The sequence below is a fragment of the Oryctolagus cuniculus genome, chromosome 7, assembly GCF_051225735.1.
Source record: "Oryctolagus cuniculus isolate XC-2025 breed Fujian yellow rabbit chromosome 7, ASM5122573v1, whole genome shotgun sequence".
Lineage (NCBI taxonomy): Eukaryota > Metazoa > Chordata > Mammalia > Lagomorpha > Leporidae > Oryctolagus > Oryctolagus cuniculus.
Window position 1 is genome coordinate 135,910,167 of NC_142873.1, and position 27,196 is coordinate 135,937,362.

General features: G+C 57.3%; 1 protein-coding gene and 1 long non-coding RNA gene across 4 annotated transcripts; one reads left to right on the plus strand and one right to left on the minus strand.

Moving 5' to 3' along the window:
* Positions 1–510: 510 nt before the first annotated feature.
* On the minus strand, positions 511–5,849 carry LOC149125749 (uncharacterized). Its single transcript, XR_016210190.1, has 3 exons — positions 5,675–5,849; positions 3,600–3,656; positions 511–2,349 (listed from the first exon to the last, which is right to left on the minus strand). It is a non-coding gene; the product is annotated as an uncharacterized LOC149125749 (long non-coding RNA).
* RSPO1 (R-spondin 1) lies at positions 4,036–26,910 on the plus strand. Of its 3 annotated transcripts, none has more exons than XM_089299119.1 (7): positions 4,036–4,385; positions 6,400–6,533; positions 8,774–9,153; positions 22,782–22,973; positions 24,906–25,091; positions 25,324–25,512; positions 26,206–26,910. In XM_089299119.1, exons 3-7 carry the CDS (start codon positions 9,060–9,062, stop codon positions 26,364–26,366), a joined length of 822 nt encoding a protein of 273 aa, XP_089155245.1. In that variant the 5' UTR covers positions 4,036–4,385; positions 6,400–6,533; positions 8,774–9,059; the 3' UTR covers positions 26,367–26,910. The 3 variants fall into 3 exon arrangements, with proteins under 3 accessions (XP_089155245.1, XP_002720703.1, XP_089155244.1); XM_002720657.5 differs by having other exon boundaries at positions 4,039–4,385; positions 24,942–25,091; XM_089299118.1 differs by lacking the exons at positions 4,036–4,385; positions 6,400–6,533; positions 8,774–9,153 and adding an exon at positions 13,312–13,586.
* The last annotated feature ends 286 nt before the right edge of the window (positions 26,911–27,196 follow it).

The window sequence follows — 27,196 nt, forward strand, 5'->3', positions numbered from 1 at the left end:
GTTAGCAGGGAGCTGCATCAGAAGCAGAGCAGCCGGGACTCAAGCCAGCACTCAGACACAGGATGTGGGTGTCCACTGCACCACAATGCCCGCCCTATTCCGAGGTTTTAAAGCACTTCGTCTTCCATTAGCCCCATAAACACCGTGCTGGGGTGGACGCTGCTGCCATGTTTGTTACACAGATGAAGAAACTGTGGCTTGGGGAGGCCAAGTGACTGGGCCAAGGGCATGAAGCCACTCCGTGCGGACAACGGGCCTTGAACTCCAGGCGGTGCTCAGTGTCTGTGGCCTTAGCCGTGAGGTTGCACTGCCTCCCAGGAAGGGAGCACCTCGAGGTCTCAGGGGACACGTGGGGCATGGAGACTAGGGTTTGGGATGCAATGGGCAATGACGGAGTCCATTTGTCCTGGAATAGCAGTGATGATCACAGACGTAACCCTTCTGCGCTAACAGAATCCTGCTTTTGCTTTGGCAAATTCCCCCCCCCCCCCCCCAGATAACCCTGTCTGGTCTAAATTAATTAATCATCCTTTTTGTCTGTGATTGGTTTGTTGATAAATATGTAATCCTATTATCTGTTTTAAAAATAGACAGCTGGACTTGTTGCTGGACTGGTAGGTGAAGATGTGGTGTCTGGAGCTGCTACAGCCATCTTGTATTCACGAGGACAGCAGCCAACACATCAAAGATGGCAAGAATGAGAAAACAGGGGTCAAAGTCATGGCGTAGCGGATGAAGTCGCCACCTGCAACGCCAGCCTCCCCTTCATGTCCCGGCTGCTCCACTTCTGATGCACCTTCCTGCTAATGTGCCTGGGAAAGCAGTGAAGATGGCCCAACTGCTTGGGCCCCTGCACCCACATGGGAGACCTGGAAGAAGCTCCTGACTCTGGCATGGCCCAGCCCTGGCCATTGTGGCCATCTGGGAAGTGAGCCAGCAGATTGTGGTTTTTGGTTTTTTTTTTTTTTTTTTTTTTTTTTTTTTTTTTTTTTTTGTGACAGGTAGAGTGGACAGTGAGAGAGAGACAGAGAGAAAGGTCTTCCTTTGCCGTTGGTTCACCCTCCAATGGCCGCCGTGGCCGGCGCGCTGCGGCCGGCGCACCGCTGATTCAATGGCAGGATCCAGGTGCTTCTCCTGGTCTCCCATGGGGTGCAGGGCCCAAGCACCTGGGCCATCCTCCACTGCACTCCCGGGCCACAGCAGAGAGCTGGCCTGGAAGAGGGGCAACCGGGACAGAATCCGGCGCCCCGACTGGGACTAGAACCTGGTGTGCTGGCGCCACAAGGCGGAGGATTAGCCTATTGAGCCGCGGCGCCGTCCCAGATTGATCTTTTTTAAAAGGCAGAGCTACAGAGAAGCAGAGGCAGAGATAGAGAGAGAGAGAGAGACCGAGAGAGATTTTCCATCTGCTGGTTTACTCCTCAGATGGCCATAATGGCTGGGGCTGGGGCAAGTCGAAGCCAGGAGCCTGGAACTCCATCTGAGTCTCCCTTATGGGTACAAGGGCCCAAGTGCTTGGGCCGTCTTCTGCTGCTTTCCCAGGTGCATTCCCAGGGAGTTGGATTGGAAGTAGAGCAGCTGGGGCTTGAACTGGCACTCACATGGGATGCTGGTGTCATAGGGGGTGGCTTTGCCCGCTGTGCCACAACACCGGCCCCAGAACTTTATTTCTGTTGTGGGTGTTGAGCTACTGGTTCATTCTTATATCAGTCCTTCTTATATATAAGAAAATAAATCACTGTGTTGCCTAGGCTGCTCTGAAGTGGTCTTCTATTGCTGACAGCTGAAAGCGTCGTGAACCAGTGATGATGCAGGCAAAGAGTCGTCACTTGGTAAAGGATGACATGAAGAAGGAGCAGCACTGTCCGTCTCCAGGGGCTACTGCTGCCCCGGCCTGGGCCTCAGATGAGAAGGATGACCTTGGCCCTGGTGGACGGGGATGCTCTGTGTCATCATCGGCCTGAGCCTGATGGACCCACAAAAGGTGCAGCTGTGACCTTCATTCACCAGAGTGTGCCCACGGTGCTGGGACCATAGGATGAACCAGACGGGGCCGCTGCTCCGTGCTGTGGAAGAGACCAGCCCAGGCCAACCGTGAGTGCCGCACACGTCTGCACAAAGTCTGGGGGCCGGGCTGCAAGGTGGCCAGGACGACGTTCACACAGGCGTTTTGAAGACGAGAGGAGATGGGTCAGGGAAAAGACATTTCCCGGCAGCATCACCAGCAGTTCGCACTTCAGACAACACAGCCGCCTCTGGGAACTGCGAGGCGTTTGGCACAGCCTGCACGGATCTGGCTGCTTCCAGGTCTGTGTCACTGAGCTATTTACTTGACCTCTCAGCATTCACCTTTAGAAAAGAAAGAGAAAGAGAGGACCGGGGTTGGGGGTGGGGAGAGGGCGGGGATGGAAATGGCTGCAAACATCACAGGGTATCTCAGTAGAGCACGGTGCTCGGCATATATTAGGTGCACACGAAATGCTCTTTGTCATTGGCCGGTTCTGGTCGCATGGTTCTAATTCACTGTGTCCTCTGACCCAGGTGGCTTGCTTCCCTTTCTCACTCATTCCTGAGCCCAGCAGGGAGGCCCCCGACTCCCACAGACTCGTCCTCAGGCAGGAAACCCGAGCCCACTGCCTGGCCCAAGACAGCTCCTAGGGCTGGGGTGGTTTGTGTTATTTCTTCTCTTCTCTTCTCTCTCGCTCTTTTTTTTTCCCCCTAAATGCAACAAAATAAAACCAAACAAAAAGTCCAACGCCTGGCGTGGTTTGTCAGGGAGTTATGCAAGTGTGTAAAAAAATAAAATAAAATAAACATTGCGTTTTCGGCGTTTGGGGCTGTTTGATTAGGCGCAGAGCAGAGCCAAGGGCTGGTTAGAGGCAGGGAAGGCTCAGGGCAGAGGGGAGAGAGGAGGGCTTGAGAGGGGATTGGAGGGGGCCCCTGGACCAACTCGGAAACGGTGGTTTGCCCCCTGCAAACTTGTCAATGCTCTGGCTGCCTGGGCGCAGATGCTGGGCACTGGGGACCCAGTGGGTCTGCTTTCTCCAGCTTTCCACTGTCGCTCTTCCGGGGGTCCCTCCATCCATCTCCCCTTCTCCCGCTCATGCCTGGCATTGGGAACGACCCTGTGCCCTTGGCTCAGGAGTCAGAGCTTCTCCTCTCCGATGAAGCAGAAGCAGACCGCCTGTCCCGCTTACTCGTGCCCTCCCTCTCCCCATCGGCACGTCTTCTCTGCTCCAGCCTGAGCCACACATGCTACAGTTTGTGCCTCGTTTCCTTCAGCCCACGTGAAACTGGGGAACAGCTGTGTGCCACCCTGCAAAGGGAGTCTCCCATCCTCCCTCCTCGGGCGTGACTTCAACTTCGTCTGGGGTACCGCAGGTGTTCGCTGCCCTTCAAGGCAGTCGGCAAACATTTATGGAGTTCCTGCTAATAACAGGGCACGGATGCCTTCCTGCCACCAAGCCCTCCAAACAGATGAGACCTCTGAGGCTCAGAGAGGTTAAGTAACTCAGGCACAGCCGCACAGCCGGTGAGCAGCCGCAGGGATTCAAATCTAGGTTTCACTCTGTCCCAGATGCCCATGAATGTGGCCTCACCTGGGTGCCCAGCTTGGAATTGCTTCTGAACCCGCAAGATGCTCTGCAGATTTGACCCTGAAGGGGAGAAGGTTGTGGTCAGGACAAGGGTCTTTGTGGCCTGCCCCTTAACTACTTTCCAAGTTCCTGATGGGGAAACAGGTTTTGCGGGCATCCGAGGCCCTGCTCTGACCCCCAAGATGCGTGGAGCTGCCGCCGGTGCTCTGGCTGCGTGGAATCCCCAGGGTGCAGGGCACGGGGAGGGGCTGGAGGGTGCGTGCCAGGTCCGGAGCCAGCCCCGCGCCCCGAGCTGAGCGCGCCAGAGTCGGGCCGGGGCGTGCGGGAGGGGGCTGCGGAGTCCGGGGCCCGGCGCTCCAGTCCGTTTTTTCTTGCGGATCCCAGGCAGGGGGGCCGGCTCGGGGGTGGGACCGCGAAGGGGTGGGGGGATTCCCTCCCTCGTGCGAGCGGAGGACTGGCCCCTCTCCGGGCCGGGAGCTCGGGCCGAGTGGAGGCGCGAAGCAGAGCGCGAGCGCAGGGCGGAGAGCCGCGGCGGCCGCCGGGCTGCGGCTGTGCGCTCGTGGGCTGCGGGGAGTCAGGGCCGCCCGAGCCGCCCCAGAGGGCCGATGCGCCGGGTGGGGCGCCGGCCCCGGAGGGCGTGAGCCGCCCGCAGATTGAGCAATTTGGGATCGGGCAGGCGGGCGGAGCGCAGGCGAGCCGGGCGCCCAGGACCGTCCTGCGGCGGGCGACTGAGCGGGCCGCGCCCTCGCCCCTCCCGGGCCTGCCCACGCCGCGGCTGGCTGCGCCGAGGTGAGTTACCCCCCGCCCCTTGCCGCCCCGACCTCCTCCTCTCCGGCGTCCCTTTCTTCCAGGACTTGGGCCGCCGCGGGCCCTCCCGTCGGGGGCCCGGGTTCGCTGGGTACCGGGGTCAGACAGCGAGGGGTCAGCGAGCCGGGAGGGCCCCACCAGGAAATCCCGCCGGCCCCATCACCCCTCAAGCCAGGGGGCTGCCCTCTCCCCGCTGCTGCCTAGGGCTCCCCTCAACCTGGCAGCCCTGGGATGATCATCCTCACCCATAGTCCCAGCTCCCCGGGCCGGCCAGCCCATCTCGCGACCCCACCCCCAATCCAGAAGCTCCTGGGGTTCCTGCTCTTTGCCTCGCATTCCCACAGCCCCTGGCGACCCCCACCCGAGTCCCGCAGCCCTGGCCGGATCCGACGTGGCGGCCTGCGTGCCCAAGCGAGGTGGCTCCCTGGTCTGCGGAGCCGGGCACTGAGGGCCGGGCTGTGCGTTTTGGCTGGGGAGACGCAGAGCGCCGGTAGGAGCAGGGACGCGCTCTGGGTGCGAGTGTCAGGGGCAGGAGCCCTGCTTTGGAACCGACCCTCGGCCTTGGGGAGCTCCCTTGGATTTTCGGGGCGCAGCTGCGGAGACGTCGGGTCTGTCTCGCCTCCGCACCTGTTGGAGCCTGTCCAGGGCAGTGAGGGGGGCGGGTGAATGTGCGCGCTCGCGCTCCGGGCGGCGATGGGTGGGGGGTGTGAGGGAGCCTCTCTCCCCTGCCCTGGCTTTTGGGGGCGGGAAGGACAGCCCGAGCACCTGGCTCGGCTCTGGCCGACAGGCTAATCCCGACAGGTCGGGCAGGCAAGTGCTTGGTCCCGCCCCCCGCCCGCCAGCCTGCTCCGCGGCCAAAACTCTGCAGCCCGCAGCCGGGCCGGGAGAGCTGATGAGAAATTATCAGGATAGTTTACATTTTTGGGTCTGTATCCGGCCCCTGACAGAGTACCAATTTATCCTGATACTGTTGTAGGCAAGAAGGTGAAAGCTATCACAGCCCTCTGCTGCTACTGCGTCCCCGCCCTCTGCAAATCCTGCCCCCCCCCCCCAAGGCTGTGTCCCCCTGTCCAAAAAGCCTCCTCCCTTCCCGGGACCGCCTGGCTCCTCCAGCCTCTTTCTTCTGTCTCCCGCCCCAGCTCTGTCTCTGTCCCAGCTCCTCTACCCCCTTGGGTGGTCCGTTTCCAAAGCCTGCTGGTGCCCTGGGTGGCAGAGCTGGCGGCGCCTTGCCCAGTGCTCCGGACACCAGGCCTGGGAGAGGTGCTGCTCACCAAGTCTGTAGGTCCCGGGCCTTTCCCTTCTCCCTCCAGGTTTCTTCCTCTATAAAGCAGAGTCATTTCCTCCTCCAGCGTGGCAGGTGGGGGCAGGCACCAGGTGTGGGTCCCTCAGCTCTCCCTGGCAGAGACGCCCTTCCTTCCCCACCAAGGCCAAGGCCTCCGTCCATTTCTGTCCAGGAGGGTGATAGGACCTGTGTGTGCCATAGAGCCCCACGCCCGAGGAAATCAGACGGAGGACCTGTAACAGACACGCGGCAGATCTGCTTCAGGGGAAGTCATCAGCTCCGATCTCCTCTCTCTGCCCTTGTTGCATCCCCATGTGTGCACCAGGCTGTTGGGGGCAGGGGGGGGGGGCGAGCTGGAGAGAGGCGGAGCCTCTAAGGCAGGGACCTGCGCCCCTCTGGGACTTGGTGCCACAGGGTTTCTTGTCTGAGACCCGTCCAGTGTTTCAACTCAGAGTTCACATAAGATTCTGAAGGTCCAGCTTCCCTTTAAAAAAAAAAAAAAATCGGAAGGTCTGGCAACACCGAGCCGTCGTTTCTGCCTGTCCACGGTCAGCTGGAGTTGAACAGCACAGGTGCCCTTTACGTGGGACATCTGCCTTGCCGTTTGCCTTTGCTCAATCCATTGCTTGCACCCCTGAAAGAGATCAGCTCAGCCCCCGTGCGAGCGGGGTTGAGTCTAGTTATATGTTTGTTTGTTTTTCTCTTTCAAAAAAGTGCTTGAAACTCCTCCCATCCCAGAGCTGAGGGAGGTCAGTGTCACTTGGTCCAGTGAAACTCACAGTTGGACCCTCCTCCTGGTTGCCAGGATCGTGGCTTCACGTGGGAGTGGGCCAAAAGACCGTCGCTGGGTGAGTGTGGCAAGGGCCGGCTGGGGAGTTAGTTAGACCCTGGAAGGGTGGAGAAGGAGTCGGAGGGGGCGGGAGGAAGGTGGAGGAAGGGGAGGTTTGCCGGGCACTACCCTTGATGCGCCCGCCCGACCCCACACAGGGCAGGCACGAAGAGTGCAGAGATGCGCAGGAGAACTGTCCCGAGGTCCCCAGGGACACCGACCGCACAGTGAGACCACAGCCTCAGAGGCTCGGGGCTTCGCACCGAGTTTGCCTGCTGCCGTCTTCCCTGGTGTCTGTCAAAGGGAAGGGCTCAGCTCCGGCTGACAAAGGCCGCAGTTAAAGATCAATCCGAACACTGCGAGTGATCGCTTTGGTGCCAAGGCAATCAGCCATAAAGAGAAATGCAAATATGGAAACTGCACCACAGCGCTCACTACTAGGAAGGTTACTATCCAGATGATACAGATGTTTATACTGCTTTTTACCTGACCACCGGAATGTAGCCACCAAAGGAAGCCTTGGCTATAAAAAAAAAAAAAATCTAGCGAGTGTTACTGAGTCCTCACTGTGTGCCCAGCACCACTGTAAGCTATTTCTGGTATCCACTCACTTGAGCCATGCTAAAGCAGCCACCCCCTTGCAGAAAAGGAAAACAGGCTCAGACCAGCTAAGCAACTAACTCAAGGCAGCACAGCTACACTGTAGCAGAGCCAACATTCAAATCCGGGCAATGTGACACTCACGCCATCACTCCATATGGCCAGCCTCTGAGATGGGGTCCTGGGCGCTGAAGATCCCAGCTGCACATTTGCAATTTGTGAACGGTGGAAGTGCACAGTGGGGGCTGGGGAGGTTGGGGAGGCTTTGGCAGGTCACGGAGGGAGGCCCAGAGGGGCGTGTAGGAGTTGGCAGCTGACGGGGCATTTGGGGGTAGCTGGGGGCATCTCTGCTGGCTCCCACCACAGCACCAGGTGGGACCCGTCAGCCTTGTATAAACACTTCTCACAGGCAGCTTAACCACTTGAGTGTGTCTGGCCTTCAAAGCCAGCGGGAGAGGCCAAGGAGGGAGGTACCGAACTCCCCTGGGGGATAATGATTTATCTCCTCTGCAGGTGGGCTCTCTGGGGGCCTCCCTGCACCGCAAGGGGGTGGCGGGGGGCGTAGGGGTGTGGGGGACGGACACCTTCACAGTCTCGGATTTCTCATGACTGAGCCCAGGCTCAGCTGGCTCGCAGAGCAAGCCTGTGAAACAGTCACCCGCGTTCCCATTTTATGGACGAGGACACTGAAGTCCAGATGCATCGGACCAGGGAGGATGGCGCTCCCCCCGCCGCCCCTGCCGGGGCCCTCCACGTCCCTGTGTGGGCGTGCCTAGGTGTGCGGGGCACCATGTGGGCAGCCTGCGTGGTACAAGCGTCCGAGCGGGAGCGTGGGATCCTCGAGAGGGAAGCAGGGTTCCTGTCCTCACTCCCAGGTGGGCTCCGGGGCTCAGATGTCCGACTTCCCAGACACATCTCATCAGGGGAGGGGCCGGCTCCCCTGCCCCCATCACCCCGGCCAGCGGGTGCAGAGACCCGGCTCTCTGCGCTGGGGATTATCCCCATTCTCTCTGCCTCTGGCCAGGGCGGGCACTGCTGCCTCTTTTATCCTCTCACAAAGGCCAGGCCCGCCGGGCCTGCTGTGTCAGAGTTTCTGTGGCTGGAGGGAAGCCTTACTTCCTTTTCTCCCACCAAGCCCAGAGGGCTGTACAGCGTGCCGGCTCGCGGGGGCCACTGTGCTAGCTCCGGCCCAGGTGAAAGGCGCGTGGGTGACTCAGCACCGGGACCAGCCAGCTGTGGGGTCACTCAGGAAGGGCAGAGAGAGCTCCTCTTCAAGAGACAGGGTCTTACTGCAGCAGCAGGGCTGTAGGGTAGACGTAAAGGAGGACTTCCAGTTGGAGCTGGCCACTATTAGGCAGGGGTGGGGCTGGCCGGTTCCCAGGATTGAGACTCACCCGTGAGCCACAGTTTTGGTTTGAGCGACCACAATAGTCCAGCCACTGGGGCAGCAGGCCCTGGTCCCAGCTTAGGGGTCGGGAGTTCTGTAGGACAGCAAGAGGAGCAGGTCTCTTCTCCAGAGGTGCCAGGTGGGTAACTGTACTATTCAGACACTCTGAATTCTAGTGGCCTGGGTAGGGGACCTCGTGGGAAGGTAGAAGGCCCAGGCTGGGACCCTCCTAAAACCACGGAAGTAACCCTTCTCTCTTTCCCCCCCGACAGGTTGGTTTGTGGAGTGCTGCTTGCTGAAGGGACAGATACACCATTGCGCATGTGACACCCGGAGGTGCCCCCCTGAGGAGCACTGCTTTGGAGAACCTCCCTTGGGCTGATGGAGAATTGGGCTCCCCACACCCTCTCTGTCTCCAGCTGAGATTATGGTGGATTTGGGCTCCGGCCCAGGCCTGGGCCTCCTGCTGCTGACCCAGCCCCGGAGGCGTTAGCAAGAGCCCTGCGCCATCCCCAGACACCAGCCCTCCTCCCAGGGGCCTGGAGCTGGCGAGTGACTATGCGGCTTGGACTGTGTGTGGTGGCCCTGACTCTGAGCTGGGTGCACCTTGCTGCCGGCAGCCGGGGGATCAGGGGGAAGAGGCAGAGACGGAGTAAGTACCAGAGTGGGCTGGGCCACAGCTGGCCTTGGCAGTGGGAGGGGGCCACCTGGGGATGCGGGGGCTCGGGCAGTTTCATTGACATGACCGCCACTGGCTTCTACTTTGTCTCTTACAGCTTTGTAGATTACGCAGCGGATTATTCTGGTTGTGTATTATCCAGTGGGTGGATTAATTAGTTGCGATTACCCACTCTATCCATTACTCACTTTGTTTTCCTCCGGTAGAAGGTTTCCTAGATGAAGCCCTGTCTTGGGAGGATCCAGTGCGTGGATTACGCCTTTGGGGATTATGCCCTTTGACATAACACCAGCTTTGTGTGGTATCCATGGAGATGCCCCCACCCCCGCCCCGCCGTGTGCGTGCTGGGTTGTCTCCTCGCTGTCCCCGGAGTTCAAGGCCCCTTTCTTTTAGTGGGAACTGAAGTGCAGCCCTCAGCCCCTTGGGCCTGGAAGACCACGTCTTGGCCATGGGTAACAGAGCTTCCTCTGCTCTGACGGACGGGGCAGGAGCAGTGGGCTGGGGGGTGGGGGTGTTATCTCTTGTCGGCTTTTAAACCATGATGGGGGGTGGGGATTCGGGGAGCAGCAAGGAGGCAGGCAGGCAGGGGTCTGGCCTCCTGCTCTGCAGACCAGGGGGGCTTTGCTTTTCTGTGCTTCCCGTCATGGGCTTGCATGGAAGCTATCACTGGATAAAGGATTCTCGCGGTTTGTAAAGGCAAACAAGATCCTGTTGTGGTCCCGTGGTCCCCGGTGGGTGCTAAGACAGGGGAGAAAGTGGCCTGTGGACACACAGTGTGGGAAGGGCACGGCAGCTTTCTTCAAAGCAGAGCTTGATAGAGTTCAAGATAGACCCGCCCTACCCCTGCCCCCGCTCCCATGGCCTCCTGGCTGGGCATCTTCAGCTGCTGCTGGACACTGACAGAGATAGGGCCGTTCTGTGTGGGCGTGGCCTCCGGGAGGGAGCGGGGTAGGGGAGGGTCTCTCTCTCTGGACATCCCCCCCAGAGGCTGGAAGTCCTCCCCAAGTCTAGCCTACTGTGTCCTGCTTTGCTTTTCCCTTCAGCCTGAGGCCGGCCCCTGGAGTCTGACAGGCCGCTTGGAGTTTTGTTGGGTCTCTGAGGGAGTGGCCAAGGCCAGGACTCAGCCCAGGGAGAGGAGCTCAGAGAACTGGTGAAGCTGAAAATCCCGAGCTTAACAAACAATTAGAGACAGCTCGGTTCCATTGGCCATGATTTCCCTCCATCCTCTTCTGCCGGGGCGGGGGGGGGGGGGGGAGGCAGTGTTTGGGACGCCCCGGGCCAGGCGCGGTGTAGCAGCCACAGTTAGTCCCCTCTGCTTCCGAAAGGAGAGGAGCCGCTCACACTCAGGGAGCACACTCGAGCGGCTCTGTTCACACTCACAGGCGCCACACCCCCACCTAGCCTGGGGACCTAAGGCCCGGGTTCAAGTCTGTGGAACTGAAAAGGAAGTACTGGCTATTGCAGAGGGCCTGGTCCTAGCAATGGCCAATGCAGTCGACTTTCTAACGCCCCCTTTAAAAACATGTTTATTTATTTGAGGGGCAGAGAGCAGAGAGAGCTGTTTCCTGCTGGTTCACTTCCCAAAGGCCCTTGATGATTGGGGCTGGGCCAGGTCGAAGCCAGAGGCCTGGAGCTCAGTCTGGGTCTCCCAGGTGGATGGCAAGGGACCCAACACTCCAGTCACCCCCCGCCAGCCATCACCTGCTGCCTCCCAGGGTCTGCAGAAGCTGGAACTGGGAGTGGAACAGGGACTCAAACCCAACAAGTCAAACCCAACCACTCCCTGATGAGATGTGTGTGTTCCAATTTGTTTTTTTAAGATTTTATTTATTTGTAAGGCAGAGTGACAGAGAGAGAGAGGAAGGGAGAGAGCGAGAGAGAGAAAGAGATCTTCCATCCACTGGTTCACCCCTCAAATAGCCACAACAGCAGGGGCTGGGTCAGGCCCACGCCAGGAGCCTGGAACTCCATCTAGATCTCCCACGTAGGTGCTTGGGCCACCTTCCTCTGCTTTCCCAGGTGTATTGGCAGGAGGCTGGATCAGGAGTAGCCAGGACTTGAACCATCAATACGGCATGGGATGCTGGCCTTGCAGACGGTGGCTTAGTCCACTGTGTCACAAGGCCGGCCCCCTCACAGCCATTTAAAAAATGTCTATGTATTATTTTTTGCTTGAGAGACAGAGGGAACTACGCCCACTTTTGGTACAGCCACCTTGAGTAGCCTTAGCAATGCATAAACCAGCTGTTATTACAAAGCAAAGCAGGGGACAGACGCCCCTGATGGTGAGAGTCAAGGGTGTTGGAGGTGTAGGGGAGGCCTCAAGGGTGCAGCCAGAGCCCCAGATGTGTAGGGGCTCAGGGAGATGTGAGAGTGCGGTGAGGCAGGCCTTGTTCACAATAATCACCGTCCTAAAGCTGAAATGTATACTGTATTCCTGCGTAGGACTAGAGTAAGGATTACATAGAATTAGATATTAATACTAGTAGATATAATTAATTGGAGAGAGAGAGATAGAGAGAGACAGTGTGTGTGTGTGTGTGTGTGTGTGTGTGTTCCCCTCCACTGGTTCACTTTCCAAATGCCTGCCATGGCCAGGGTTCAAAGCCAGGAGGTTGGAGCTCAATCCAGGTCTCTCACATGAGTGGCAGGGACCCAAGAACTGAGCCACAACCTACTGCTGCCCGGGGTCTACGTTAGCAGGAGTGCTGGAGTCAGCTGAGAGCAGGTACTTCGGGTTGAACTCAGGTACTCTAGTGTGGAACACAGGCCTGTTAACTCGTGTCTTAACCACTGGGCCAAGTGCTGATGCCATATCGATGTATTGTTAACAACCTTTGTAAAATGCATAAAAATAAACAGCTTGTGGGCCATTTTGTCCCAGGGTTTCCCAGGGAGGGGGGGAGAAAAGAGGGAAGACCAGGATACTGTGCGTGCTGCCGGGGCCTCCTGACAGCAAGGAAGGGCCCTGGGCAACCTGGGGGCAGCCGTGGGCTTGCGGTGTCGGGCCGCCCCGGAGCCATGACTGACAGCCCACAGCTGCACCTCAGTGGCACTGGCGGGACACCACGGGGAGACCTGAGCCTTGGTCAGGAATGTCTGATCTCCGTGTCCCACTGGAGGCCTCCCTGCACTGAGGGAGAGAAGCTGAGCAAAGAACTCCTCTTTGGCCATGAGCTGTGACTACCCCGGCCAGGACACCCTCCTCCTCCTCCTCCTCCTCCTCCTCCTCCTCCTCCCCCCCCCCCTCCTCCTTACTCACGCAGGACCCATCCCCTCCTTGAGCCCCTGGCTTCTCGCTGGCATTTGTGACTGCCTTTTCCCACCTGGAGTCCCTGCACCTCCCGACACCTCCTTCCCGCCCCATCGCACTCCCGAGTACTCCCCTTACCCAGCCCCTTCTATCCGCTTCCTGGGTGCCTGCGCGGTCCTGCCCCTTGTCTTCCCTGAGCCCTGACTGCCCAAGAGCTGGAGTTGCCCCTCCTCACCTCCCCTCCTCCATCCAGAGCGTCCGTTTCCCACCAACACCACCATCCTTAGGGTCCCTCTTCCCTCCCTGAATCCCATTCATTCTTGGGGTCGTTCAGCGAATGTTCCCCGAATCTGCAGATTCTGCCTCTGGAGGGCAGAGCTGAATGTTGAGGAGCCCACACTAGGGGGGAGGTGCCAGTTCACCCCCGTGTCGTGACGACTGCGCATGCAGGAAGCCGGGGGTCCCGGAGCAGGCACAGCGTGTGTGTCCAGGAAGTGAGGGGTACAGCTAGGAGCGGAGTGGAGCTCTGGAGAGCCCCCAGGGCTGGAGCAGCTGTGCTCCTGGCGGTTTTGCATACTGGGGAGCTTTTCCGCCAGAAAGCAGGGTTCTGCTGCTCAAAGTCAAGCCCCAGGCCCCACTAGGATAGAGCACCTTGAGCCGCCTAGGGCTGAAGGCAGGCTCCCGGGGACAGGGTGCGGCTGCCGCAGTGGGCGCAGCTCAGACCGCGGTCAGCTCTTGCCCTGCGGAGGAGTTTGGACTTGACCTACCTTGAGCTGCAGGTGACCTGGAGCCCCTGGGGGTTTTTAGTCCAGGGAGCACCTGTTCCAGCTGCAGTCCAGGTGGGGGAAGGGGACCTGAGGTTAGCGGTAAACGGGCTCCTTTGAAAGGCTGTTTGGCCCAGGTGAGAGCAAGCAAAGGTGCAAGCCCACAGCTGAGCTGCAGTCCCGGGTCTTCCCACGGGGCCAGGCCGGCGGCTGGAAGAACGGGCAGCAGATGACCCTGGGCGAGAAAACCGCAAGTCGAGATGGGAACCTCCTGGAAGTTCCTGTGCCCCTTCCTCTGGCCCTATCCTCTCTCCCCCATCCTGGCCAGTGGAACACGGGTCTCTCTCCGAATCTAGGTCCTCCTAGGCCAGACTCCACCACCAACCCAGGTCATCCCTTCTCTGGGTCAGGAGGCGTTCTCTCCACCCCTCCCCCACTGACCCGGTCTAACTCTTCCTAACCAGCCCCCCTCCCACGCTTGAGTGAATACTCTCACCACCCCTACCTTGAGCTGCTCTCTTGCTGTATCCCAGACCGTGCAACCCCTGGGCAGCCCTGTTCAGCGGGAGAAGGGAAGGGGCTTCACCCCTTCACTGGGCTCCCATCCAGGAATAAGATGGTCTCTGCCCTCTCTGGTGGAGACAAAGACATAGCCGTTAATAACAATATGGAGTGATGTTTGCCATGATGGATTCAAGCTCTGAGGGTTCAGGAACAGAGATAAATACTCCCCCAGACTTCCCAAGGAGGTGGGATCAGGGAGGGCTTCCTGGAGAAGGTGATTTTAGTTCTCAGTCTTGAAGGAGTCAGTCAGGCTCAGGAGCAGGCAGAGAGGAGTCCAGGCAGGAAGGCCAACTTGTGGGCAGGTTTTGTGGGCGCCATGGGTTAAGCGGTCTCTTGGAACGCCAGCAACCTGAATCAGAGTGCTGGTTCAAGTTCCAGCTACAATGCTTCTAATCCAGCTGGGAAGGAGTGGATGATGGCTCAAGGACTTGAGTCACCTGTCACCCATGTAGGAGACTAGGATGGAGTTCCTGGCTCCGGTCTTTGGCCTGTCCCAGCTCACTCGCTCACTCGCTCGCTCGCTCTCTCTCTCTCAGTATGTGTGTGTGTGTGTGTGTGTGTGTGTGTGTGTGATTCTGCCTTCAAAATAAATAAAGCATTAAAAAGAAGAAGAAGAAGAAGGGCAACTTGAGAAAAGACCCATACATGTGAAGGCGTTCGATGTGTCCAGAGAAACAAAAATCCTCCATGTAGCTCAGGGACAGTGTGGAGCGAGGAGGTGGGTGGGGTCGTCAGGCCAGATAAGGCGCTGGTGTGTGTTCTGCAGGTGTCTGGGAGCTGTCGGCTGGAAAAACGTGCTGCTGTCAGAGTTCTGGTTTGTGAAAGTTGGGACCTGGGAGCAGTATAGCCTCTGGGGAGTGTGGACCAAAGGCCATTCCTCAGGGAGGGGCAGGGGCTGGGCCACCCTGGGGCCAGGCTGCGTCTCAGCTTAGCGACTTGAAAGGGTTTTGCACAAGGATGAAGGAGGCTGAGGAGGGCACAGCCGTGCCTCGCTGGGTCAGGGCAGTGCACTGGGGACGGCAGAGCTGTGCAGGGGTGCGGAGGGTTGGAGCGCACGGGGAGGCAGGCTCTTTCCCCTCCTGAGCCCCTTCCCCTTCACAGAATTCCCTCAGCCTCCTCCCCTGCGTCCTGAGCAGGTCACCCTGACAGTAGGTACCCTCCCGGAGCAGGCCGCCCTGACAGCAGGTGCCCTCCCGGGAGGGAGCTTTCTGGCTGGCCACACCCACCCTGCCTCTCCAATGCAGCAAGGCCTATGCTGTGCTCCATCCCACGGATGCCCGGAGCTTTTGCACAGGCTGGTCCTCCTGCGTGCTGGCCTCTCCCCAGCTTGCTGGGGTAGGGGTGTGTGTGTCTGTGCCCTCCACGACTCACCCGTGTATAACCAGCTCAGCTTCTCTCACTTCTTGATGGACTTTTTAAAGTGTGGGTGGTTTTTGTTGTTGTTTTGTTTTGTTTTTGCTGAGAAAGAGAGAGAGACCTTGCATCAGGGTCTCCCACGTGGGTGACAGGGACCCAAGTACTTGGGCCATTTTCTGCTGCCTTAACAGGTGCATTAGCAGGGAGCTGGATCAGAAGCAGAACAGTCAGGACTCAAACCAGCATTTTGTATATATATGGGGTGCCAGCACCACAGTTGGCAGATTAACCTGCTACGCCACAACACTGAACCCCAAAGTTTTTCTTTAATAGACATTTTTCTTTATGTTTTCGAGAGGCAAAGAGATAGAGAGAGCTCCCATCCTGGGGTTCATTTCCCAAATGCCCACAGTGGCCTGGGCTAGGCTGGGTCAAAGCCAGGAGCTGAGAACTCAATCCAGGCCTTCCACACGGCTGGCTGGGATTCCACTACCTGAGCCACCCCCACCGCCTCTTCCCAGGGTGCACTTTGGCAGGAAGATGGAATTGGGGGCAGAGCCAGGACTTGAACCTAGGCACTTCGATGCGGGACACTAGACCACACACCTGCCCTTGTTTCTAAAATGTTTAATCGAGATACGACGTACGTATTTATGAGGTACAGGGTACCACTGCAGCACTCGTGTACGACGTGTAATGATCAGAGAAGCATAATTGGGATATCCATCACCTCAAACATTTATCATGTCTTTGTGTGAGTAAGACTTAAAATATGCTCTACTAATTATTTTGAACTATGCAATCAGTTGGTGTTACCCTAGTCCCTCTGTTGTTAGTGGGGAGATTTGCTCCTCCACCCCACACTCAACCGTCCTCTCTCCACCACGCCCCCTACATGCTCTGTGCTGTGGCCAGAGTCTTGGATCCTCAGGTCTTGGCTTGTTACTACCCCAAGCCTTTTTTTTTTTTTTGTAAAGATTTATTTTATTTATTTGAAAGAGAGTTAGAGAGGTAGAGACAGAGAGAGAGGTCTTCCATCCACTGGCTCACTCCCCAGATGGTCACACTGGCTGGAGCTGCGCCAATTTGAAGCCAGGAGCCAGGAACTTCTTCCTGGTCTCCCATGTGGGTGCAGGGGCCCAAGGACCTGGGCCATCCTCCACCCACTGCCTTCCCAGGCCATAGCAGAGAGCTGGATTGGAAGAGGAGCAGCCAGGACTAGAACTGGCGCCCATATGGGATGCTCCAGGCCAGGGCTTTAACCCACTGCACCACAGCGCTGACTGCCCCTGAGCCTTGCCGTCCCACCCCCACCCCCGTCGGCTCTCCCCTCCTTTCTATATCCCTCCTCTGGCTTCTCCTCCAACTTCATCCTTTCCACTCACTCCTCAGCCCACTGTGGTTTGGCTTCCATCCGACCCCTCCTCCACATAAACTGCCCTTCTCAAGGTCACCCAATCAATGACTGCTAATGGTCGAGTCCTGTAGGTTTGCGTCCAGGTCAGCCAGCCTTGGTCTCCTCCCAGCCCTGGTTCCCAGAGACCTCTCCCTTGTCCATCAGCCCTTTCTGGGTATCCTCCCACCTCTCCAAGGACTCCTCATCTGCTTCTTGCCCCAGCCCCTCTCTCCCTCTGCTTCTCTGTTCAAGGCAGGTGTTGCCCCCGCCTCAGCCTCCTCTCACCAGCACAGCTTCTGCCTGGGGCTGCCCTTCTGCTGCCATGGGTTTAGCCACCTGTGACAGCTTACACAGACCGGTGATCCCCGAGCTCTCTGCTCTCTGCCCTCCGGCCCCTGAAACTCTGCTCACCAGGGTGGGTGACAGCCCGTGTGCTGCTGGTTGATTCTGGCATCGCGGCAGCGTTTGGCTGGCTGGAGCCTCCCTCTTACTGCTCTTGGCTTCCCGGGTGCTTTTCTGTGGCCCCTGCCTGTCTCTGGGCTCCTTCTCAGGCTCCACGTTGCCACTTCTTTCTCTGCCCCCCTCTTCTCACACTGCAGGCCATCCGTGGGCCATCCATGGATCTCCGTGCCGCGGATGACTGTTGCCCTGAGGAAGACTCCATGTTTCAATCTCCAGCCAAAATGTTTCTCTTGAGTTCCAAACCCACGTGTCCTGCTGCGGCATGGGCACCTTCTGGAGGCCTCATGGGAACCACACACCCAACGTGTGCCTCCCACCTACACCTTCGTCTCCCACCTGCCCTGCCCCCCTCCTGTACCCCTCTCAGCTCCCTTTATTCAAGCCAGCACCTCCCAGTCACCTTGACTTGTGCTTTGCTCTGAGCCTCCCCCAACTTCCCCATCACCTGTTCCTGTGGATTCGGCTGCCTCACTAGCTTTCCCTCCTCTTGGTCCAGCCTCAGCTCTTGCCCCCTGGAGGGCTAACCTGGAAACCTTGCCCCCACTTTTGCCCACCTCACAGTCATTCTCCCTTCTACAGGAGTGATCTTGCTACCCTTGGGATCCTGACTGTGTCTGCTGTTTTTTTTTTTTTTTTTTTTTTTTTTTTTTTTTTTTTGACAGGCAGAGTGGACAGTGAGAGAGAGACAGAGAGAAAGGTCTTCCTTTGCCGTTGGTTCACCCTCCAATGGCCGCCGCGGCCGGCGCGCTGCGGCCGGCGCACCACGCTGATCCGATGGCAGGAGCCAGGAGCTTCTCCTGGTCTCCCATGGGGTGCAGGGCCCAAGCACCTGGGCCATCCTCCACTGCACTCCCTGGCCACAGCAGAGAGCTGGCCTGGAAGAGGAGCAACCGTGACAGAATCCGGCGCCCCAACCGGGACTAGAACCTGGTGTGCCGGCGCCGCTAGGCGGAGGATTAGCCTAGTGAGCCGCGGCGCCGGCCGTGTCTGCTGTTTTAACCCTTTCTTTAGGACACAGTCTGAACTCCTTTAAGTGAGCTCAACACCTGTGCACATCTGGCCCCTGCGTCCCTCTCCAGCTGCACATCTGGCCACTCACTCCACACCCCTGCCATGCTGACCCCCGAGTGTGTTACTGACCACTGAAGACAAATGCCCCTGGGATTTCTTGCTGGTTGAAAGGGAGGTGGACAGAGGCAAACTGAGGAGGCCTTTTGCAAATCTGTCCCTCGCAAAGGTGACAGGGAAGAAAGGCAGGAAGGGGTAGGACCGTGGAGCTGCTGCGGGCTGCTAAGAGGACCCGGGGCGGGAAGCCCGAGAGGAAGCGTTCATTCCGACGATAAATTAAGTAAGAGCAGTGAGTACTAGAGGATGTCACAGCCTTGGAGTGGAAGTGCCACCTAAAATCCACAGTGACATATTCATCCGTAGCACAGCCCAATCACATGAAGGCCCAAGGTTGAAAAATCATCCTAAGCCCGCCCCCTCCAGCAGCTGCACTGCGATTTGTGCTCAGATAATGAGGAAACCAACAAGAACTGTAGTAACATAAAAAACGTACTGGTTAATTAAATAGTAACATTGACTCTAATTAACATTGACTCTCTACAAATAAATTGTGTATTTTTTTAATCAAGGAGTGGTGTTTGGCACAGCTGTTAAGTTGCTGCTTAGGACACTGACGTCGGTCGCATATCGGAGTGCCTGGTTTGAGTCCCAGCTACTCCACTTCTGACTCAGTTTCCTGCTAATGCCCACCCTGGGAGGCAGTGAGTGATGGCTCAAGTGCTTGGGTCCCTGCCGCTCATGGGGGAGACGTGCATAGATCCCTGGCTCTGGGCTTCAGCCTGGTCCAGCGCCAGCTGTTGTGGGAGTTTGAGGAATGATCCAGTCAATGGAAGATCTCTCTGTTCCCATCTCTCTCTTTCTGTCTGTCTGGCTTTCAAATAAAATGTAAAAGATGAGAAAAGTGGGACCGGCACTGAGGCATAGTGGGTGGGGCCACTGCCTGTTGTGCCAGCATCCCATATGGGCACAAGTTCATGTCCTGGCTGCTCTACTTCTGATCTAACTCTCTGCTATGGCCTGGGAGGGCAGTAAAAGATGGCCCAGGTGCCTGGGTCCCTGCGCCCACATCAGGAACCTGGAGAAGGCTCCTGCCTCCTGGCTTCAGATCCACCCAGCTCTGGCCATTTTGGCCATTTGGGGGAGGGGATGGGCCAGAGGACGAAGGATCTCTGTCTCTCTGCCTCTGCCTCTTTGTAGCTCTTTCAGATAAATAAATATTTAGAAAATAAAAAAAAAAGAGAAGAAGAAAGTAGAAATTAATTGATCAGTCTGTCTGTACTCTCAGTGGTCATGCCACCTACTGTTATCATCACTCTGGCTTTTCTGTGCTGTCGACTCTCTATATCTCTGGGTTCCCCATCCCTGGAGTCAACTAATTGTGGATCAAAAATACTTAGAAAAACAATTGTGCCTGTCCTAAGCATGTATAGACCTTTATTTTCTAGTCCTCATGCCCTGAGCAAAACAGTATAACAATGATTTCCATAGCACTTATTAACAATGCAGTATAACTATGATTTCTACAGCATTTATAAACAATACAGTATAACAATGATTTCCACAGAACTATTAACAATACAGTATAACAATGATTTCCACAGCATTTATTAACAATGCAGTATAACAATGATTTCCACAGAATTCTTAACAATACAGTATAACAATGATTTCCATAGCATTTATTAACAATGCAGTATAACAATGATTTCCATAGCATTTACACTGCATTAGGTTTTAGAAGTCCCCTAGAGGGCTGGTGCTGTGGTGCAGTGGGTCAAGCCACTGACTGCAGTGTAGGCAGCACCCCATATGGACGCCAGTTCGAGACCTGGCTACTTCACTTCTCATCCAGCTCCCTGCTAATCTGCTGGGAAACCAGAGGAAAACGACCTGAGCACTTGGGCCCCTGCACCCACATGGGAGAACTGGATCAAGCTCCTGGCTCCTGGCTTCAGCCTCATTGCAGCCTTTGGGGAGTGAACCAGCAGATGGAAGACCTCTCTCTGTCTCTGCCTCTCTTTGTAACTCTGTCTTTCAAGTAAATACATAAATCTTAAAAAGAAAAAGAAGTCATCTAGAGATAACTTAAGATATACGAGCAGGTGTCTGTAGGTTGTATGCCCACACCATGTTAGTTGATTCGTGCGTTGGCAGATTTTGGTACTGGGGTGGGTGGGGGGAACAGTCCTGGCATCAAAGTATACTTTGTTCCCTCTGCCTGCTACCCAAGCTGGCTGAGAAATCTTGTTCAAATAATTTAACCTCTCCATTTCATCTATAAAAATGAGGATTAATAATAGTAAGAGTTCCTTCCTCAGGGGTTGTTGTAAGGACTAAATGAGTTAATATTTACCAAGCTCTGAGAACAAGGGCTCAACATTTGGTGATAAGCTGCTGTCCTCATTATCATTGTGTGGTGATGATGATTGCTGTCTTTGTTTTTCTCTTCCTCTTTCTTCCCCTCGACTTCCTAGCTCTTCCCCGCCTGTTGTTAGAAACCAGGAAGCATCTTGGGGCAACCAGGGGACTTCAAAAAAGTCCGTGGAGAATGAAATTACTAGAAAAACTTATATTGGTGCCAAAAAGTTTGAAATCCATGCATACAAGGGGTCTTCAGAATGTTTGTGGAAAGTGCATGTTATGCAAAAACTGTGCACGAATTTCAGGGATTTTCTTGCACCAAAAATAAACGGATGTTTCCATTTCGTTTCCCCATGAACCTTTGGAAGTGCCCTCTCAGCAGCCATCCAGAGTGGCCCCTGTATCAGCCCTTTCCTCGGGTGGGGAAGGGAGGCAACAGGATTCCGGGTTTTGCCCAGGCTCAGACTGACGTCTACTTGCACTGTGGGTCTGCCACACTGCGCCATCTCCTATCGCCTTGCTCCTGACTTTCCCAGCTCCCTGTCTCCAGCCCACATCAACAGCTCCTTGCTGCCTGGGTCTCCTAAGCGGCTCGTAGCTACTGTCTTTCCTTCTTCACTCTCTTCTCTTCCCATGGGCCTCCTTCATTGTCTGGCCCCATGGTTCACACCCTGGCCGGACACCTGGGCTCCTGGGCTACTGCACGCCTCTCCCTGCCTGTTAGCCTTAATTGCCTACCAGTTGTATTCCCTGAGCATGCCTCAAATCTGTCCTTTCCTCCCCTTCACTGCACAGCCTTGTTAAGTCTGTCTCACCGTTGTGACCTGGAAGCTGCGTCAGCTTCCTTGCAGGTGGTTCTTGGGTCTCGGGTCTGTGCCCTGGTTGCCTGAGGAACCTTTCCACTCGGTTCCTTGGACCACTCTCACCTCTCCTTAACATTTTCCCAGGGTTCCCTGTCGACCAACCAGCTCTGAAAAGGTTCCAAGAAAAACTCTGCCCAACAAGGGCTCTGTGGCGAGCCTGTTGGGGAAATGGAGCCCACTCTGTCCCTGTTTTCGAGGGTCACTTGTGTAGGAGTGTGACAAGGTTGCAAGAAGCCTTGTCCCCAAGGATCCTGTCCAGATTTGTCTGCTCCCCTGGTTCCAGGTCTGACAGGCTGCAGGAGGATCTTGCACCCTCCTGTTAACGCTTGGAGGAATGGTGCTCTGGGGAGCACTCAGAGGGAACGGCCACTACAAGGCCGACTTCTCTTTCCCTAGTGTGCTAAAAAGCGAAGTTACGTTGCTGCTCCCTGCTGGCGCGCCCCTTCCCACCTCCACCGAGCATTATCTGCCATTTTCCTGTGGGTAGTTCTATGCCTCCGTGGTCCTGCCTCTACCAAAGCCCTTTCCTCTACTTCCTGCAGACAAAGCTCCATTAATTCTTCAGGAGTTGGCCCCACTGGCACCTCGCTGGTGGATCCTTTCCCTCTCTGCATTTTGGGCGCACCTCCGCCTGGGGCCGTCAGCCTTTTCCTGTTTGCAGGCCCAGTGGAAGAACCAGCGCCTCTCCTGTTGGGTTTCTTTGCCTCCCCATCCCCAGCACTCACGGTGGCTTGGCCGGTGGGTGGCACTTGGTGACTGCCGGTAACTAGTGAATGACATACAAAATCCAAGGGACGGAAGGTCACACTGTCCCAAAGGGTGGGTCTAAGCCAGGCTCCCTCAACCCCGGCGCCATTGGCATGTTGGATCAAACAGTTCCTGGTCATGCCTCCTGCGTTGTCAGGTGTCCAGCAACTCTGGCCTCTACTCCCTTGATGCCAGCAGCAAGCCCTCCGCCACCGCCACCCCAGCTGTGACAATCAAACTTGGCCAAATGTCCCCTGGGGAGTGCAAACCTCCTGGATGAGACCACCGCTCTGGACGTGGGCTGCTCCAGTTGTCTTCCTGGCTCTGGGCAGGTGGTCCTTTTTTCAGGCAGTTTAAGTCATATCACAGTTGTCTCAAGATGTTCTCAAGGTTAAAAAAAATCCTCCGTCCATACCTGGGGCTCCATTCCTTTTACTCTGGGGAGAGTCGGGCTCAAGCCCAGGGAGGGACGGTGGAGCAAACAGAGGTGGGGGCAGGGGCGAGCTTGTGTTGTGCCTGGAGCTAGGGAGGCCTCTGGCATCCATGGATGCCCTTGCTCCAGGCCCTGAGAAAGGATTCTGGGAACTCGTGCAAAGTAGCCTGCAGAGAGCTGCCAGGCTGGCCGGGGCTTTCTAAGAAGCACGTTCTTTCTGTAGACAGAGACTCCCATCTCCTGACTTCCCTCCTCCTGGGAGTCGGGGGCACGGGGTTGGGGGGACAAGGGTCACTCCTGCAGCCGCTTTTTCACCCTCGCTCCACCCTTGCAGTCAGTGCCGAGGGGAGCCAGGCCTGCGCCAAAGGCTGCGAGCTCTGCTCTGAGGTCAACGGCTGTCTCAAGTGCTCGCCCAAGCTGTTCATCCTGCTGGAGAGGAGTGACATCCGCCAGGTGGGCGTCTGCTTGCCGTCCTGCCCGCCTGGATACTTCGACGCCCGCAACCCCGACATGAACAAGTGCATCAGTGAGTGTGGGTGCTCCCTTGGGGGGTGCACGTGCCAGAGACGCTGTACTGGGTGTGGGGGCTTTGAACAACTGGTGGCTGGGGAGAGGGTAGAAGTGACCCTGAAGAGAGGAGAGGACACTCCTAAGCCACATTTCCAGCTGCTGGCCAGACATCTCCCCACACTTGCAACTCTATGTCCCCAAAACTTCAGAACCTCATCTTGCCCCTGCTCTCCCTGCACCCCCTGCATTGCTTGGGTCATTCCTAGCCTGGTATGCCACAGACCTGCAGCCAACCTGTCAATTGTCCCACCCACATCCACTCAATCACCACGTCCTGCCTGCTCCACCTCCTTTCCCTGCTCCCCGCCAGGGTCTTGCCCAGGCCCCCAGCACCTCTCCTGGACCATTGCTGGAGCCTTGCTCCTCGTCTCCAGCCCTCATCTGGTTCTTCTCAGTCTGTCCTTCGTGCTGCAGCCAGGACACAGCCCATTCCATCACACTTCCACTGAAAAGCCACTGTTGGCTCCACACTGACCACAGGGAAGTCCAAGTACACTCAGACTGCTCTTCCAGCCTCTTCTCCCCACCCCGCCCCAAGGACTTCTGGCTCTGCTTCTCTGTACCAGCTGTAGCTCCACATGCTCCAAGTCACATGTGGCCCCTGTCTTCTTCCCATCTCTGTAGCTGCAGCCGTGACATCGTGGGGGCCATGCAGTGAGTGCACGCAGGTGCACAGTGCCAGTGCCCTCCCATCTGTTCAAGGTCTTGGATGCATTTCCAGATCTCGGATCAGTTGAGCCCTCATGACAACCTCTGGAGGTGTCAGGACCAAATGGATGGGCTCCCTGTTTCATAGCTGATCTCTGGAAGGGAAATGAATGGCCCCAGATTAGCCGATGGGGTTCTGATCTTGACTCTGTTACTTGTTCTTCGCATGACTGCGCCCATGTCTCAGCCTCTCAATGCCTCGTCTTTAATGTGGGAGTATTAGTTGTCATGAGACGCGCATGTTAGTGGCTGGCACTCAGTAAATGGTGGCTGCTGTTGTCCTCCTTTCTGTTCTTATTTTACTGACAACCAAACCCAGGAATCAGTCAAGGAGGGAAAATGGGAGGAAGCGAGGGAGCTGCTCCTGTGCTCAGGCTACAGAGGAGGGTGGCGGTGGGGGAGGGGAACTTGGGGGATGGAAGTAGGACCCTGGCACCTGTCCTTTTGGTCCCCGGGGTGTTTGGGGCAAGGAGTTCCTGGCTGTGCCAGCTCCTGGGGAACTGGCAGCTTAGGCTTCAGGTGCCAGAGATGGGGGGAAGTCAGCCCCACCCACCATCAGCGAAGGGAGAGGTTGTGAAAGACCCTGGAAGCTTCCTGCCAAGCCCTGGGCAACCCACCCTCCCCTGTTTCCTTGGAGGAGAGAACTGGCAGGAGGGAAGCAGGGAGGGCCCCAGGAGCCCAACTAAAGTGGTTCCTGGAACCAGGCCCTGCATATGGAGAGGAATTTGCCCTGAGATTGCTCCCCCTCCTCCCAGCAGACTCTCTGTCCTGGGCAGGGGGAGACCCAGAGTTTAGGAGGTTGTTGGTGCCAGCCAAGGCAGGGCAGAGGAGGCCACACAACTGCTCCCTAGGGACCATTCTGTCCCTCTGTCCCACTGGGAGCAGGCTGGCCCCTGGGAAGCTTGAGATGCTGACCACTCCTCCCCCAACTTCTCCTCTGAAACCAGCCTTCCTGGGTCTCTGCCTGAGTCCAAGGGCCTGAGACCAGGTTCAGACCAGGGGTGGCTAGCAGTGGCAAGAGCCCCAGCAGTCCCCAGAGAGGCCACTTCAGCCTCTTCTCCCCTGTCCTGCCCTTGTCCTTCCTCTCCCTTCCCTGACACTTCTAGGCCAAGGCCTTGCCCTGCATGTTGGGGAGGGGGGAAGGCACTGGGGCCGGGGCTGAGGGAAATGTGCGTTGCAGGCTGGGCTGGAGGCCCCAATCTGGTCCTCTCCGCAGAATGCAAGATCGAACACTGCGAGGCCTGCTTCAGCCACAACTTCTGCACCAAGTGTCGGGAGGGCTTGTACCTGCACAAGGGCCGCTGCTATCCGGCCTGTCCCGAGGGCTCCACAGCTTCCAATGGCACCCTGGAGTGCGGCAGTCCTGGTGAGCTTCCGTGGGCGCTGGGGGCAGAGGGCCCAGGCACCCCCAGAGGAGGGCTGGCTGGGGCTGCAGCCAAGGGAGTGCGGCCTGGGAGAGGGCAGAAAGGCCGTCTCGTGGCTTCTGTGGTTTCTCTGAGGCCCTTCTGGTCCTAGAGGCTCCCTGGGGGGACTGTGGGCTTGGAAGCATTGCTGACCCCCCTGCTCCTCTTCTTCCCCCTTCCCTCTCTTGCGGCCAGCACAATGTGAAATGAGCGAGTGGTCGCCGTGGGGGCCATGCTCCAAGAAGAAGAAGCTCTGTGGCTTCCGGAGGGGCTCCGAGGAGCGGACGCGCAGGGTGCTCCACGCCCCTGCAGGGGACCACACCGCCTGCTCCGACACCAAGGAAGCCCGGAGGTGCACAGTGCGAAGGACGCCGTGTCCTGAGGGTGAGCTGCAGCCACTGCCTCCCTGGGATTGGGGCTCAGAACCAGGCACAGAGGGCCACTTGTCTCTGAGATGGCCCCAGGACAAGACCCAGGGCTGTCCAACTGGCAGGGAACGGTGCCCCCGGAACCCTGTGCAATGGGAGCCGGAAGCATGTGAGGCCACCCTCCTTCCGGTCTCCTCATTTCCTCTGAGCTGTAGGGGTTCATGCTTGAAGGGCCTGTGGAGGTCAGATGGGGTGCTAGGAAGAGGCACAGGGTCTCAGAGAGGTGCAGTGACTCAACCAAGGTCGCCCAGCCTGCACTTGGCTGTGAGCACCAGCCCCAGAGGTACACAGTCGGGGACGCTGGGGGCTGTTCTGAGAGCTGCACGGAGTGCCTGGGAAGGGCTGTTGGCCCTCCAGGATCCTGGGTCTGAGGGAGGCGTGATGAAGAGAACATCTGATGTGCCTTGAGAAGTGGAGGGTGGAAAGGTTCTTGAGAACTGTCTCGGTCCCCAGGCTGCACGGTACCCATGCCGCGTGGTCCTCTGAAGTGGCTGCTGCTCAGAGGTGGCCTCGAGGTGACCCAGTCTCCAGGCCTCCTTCCTGCCTCGCCCCAGCCTCCTCGCCACCCCCTCTTTGGGCCTTGGCCCAAAAGAGGCCCGCGTGCTCCCGGTACACCTGCTGATTCTTCCCACCGATGGGGTCATTACAGGGCAGAAGAGGAGGAAGGGAGGCCAGGGCCGACGTGAGAACACCCACAGGAACCTGGCCAGGAAGGACAGCAAGGAGACGGGCGCTGGCTCTCGGAGACGCAAGGGGCAGCAGCAGCAGCCGGGCACAGCCAGGCCATTCACGACTGCAGGGCCCACCTAGGCCCCGGGTCCAGCGCCAGGCCCGTCCGAAAGAGTTCAACGCTGCTCTGTGTGATGACGCTTTCCTGGACGGGAATGTCGGGGTTGATGGACACACACCTGGCATCCATCCGTGCACACAAACACACACTCAAACCAGAGGGAACCAGCAGACACACACACACACACACGCACACACACACGAGGCCATCAGAAGACACTTCCATCCCCCGGGACCAACAGTACACATCGGCTTGTGATGCTCGCAGTAGACATGGCACAGAGAACATTCTGGCATCTGAGCCCATCCTTGCAGCACGGAGTCTTCTGGAGGAACTTCTGGGATCAGATCGGCCAGGAGAGGCTGATGGGAGTCCAAGTCGAAGCCTGATGGGGACCTGGGCTGGAAGTCCCTTCCTGCCCTATTGGGCACTCCCAGCCAAGTGACTTTATCATTGGAGAGAATTGTTACACATCCATAATGCATATCAGGGCTGACCTGACTCTGAAAACTGCTTAAAAGTTTATTTCAAATTAAAAAGAAATCAACAACAACGCCAGCAATAGCTCCTAGCTCCGAATTCCTTTCCAGGGTGCGAGGGTTGGTGGGGTGCCCATGGGAGCAAGAGGTGACAGGGCCACGTTTCCAGTGATCCCAGCTGGGCCAGAGGGTCAGGGGACAGAGCAGTTGGCTGAGCGTGGAAGCCGGGTCCTGCACATCCGTGTTACTCAGAGCGCCATCTGTGTGGCTTGTTAGGAATGAGGATCGCAGGTGCCATCTCAGACCAGACGACCAGGGCCTGCATTTTTAACCAGACTCTAGGTGGTCGACTTGCACATTTAGGCTGCAGA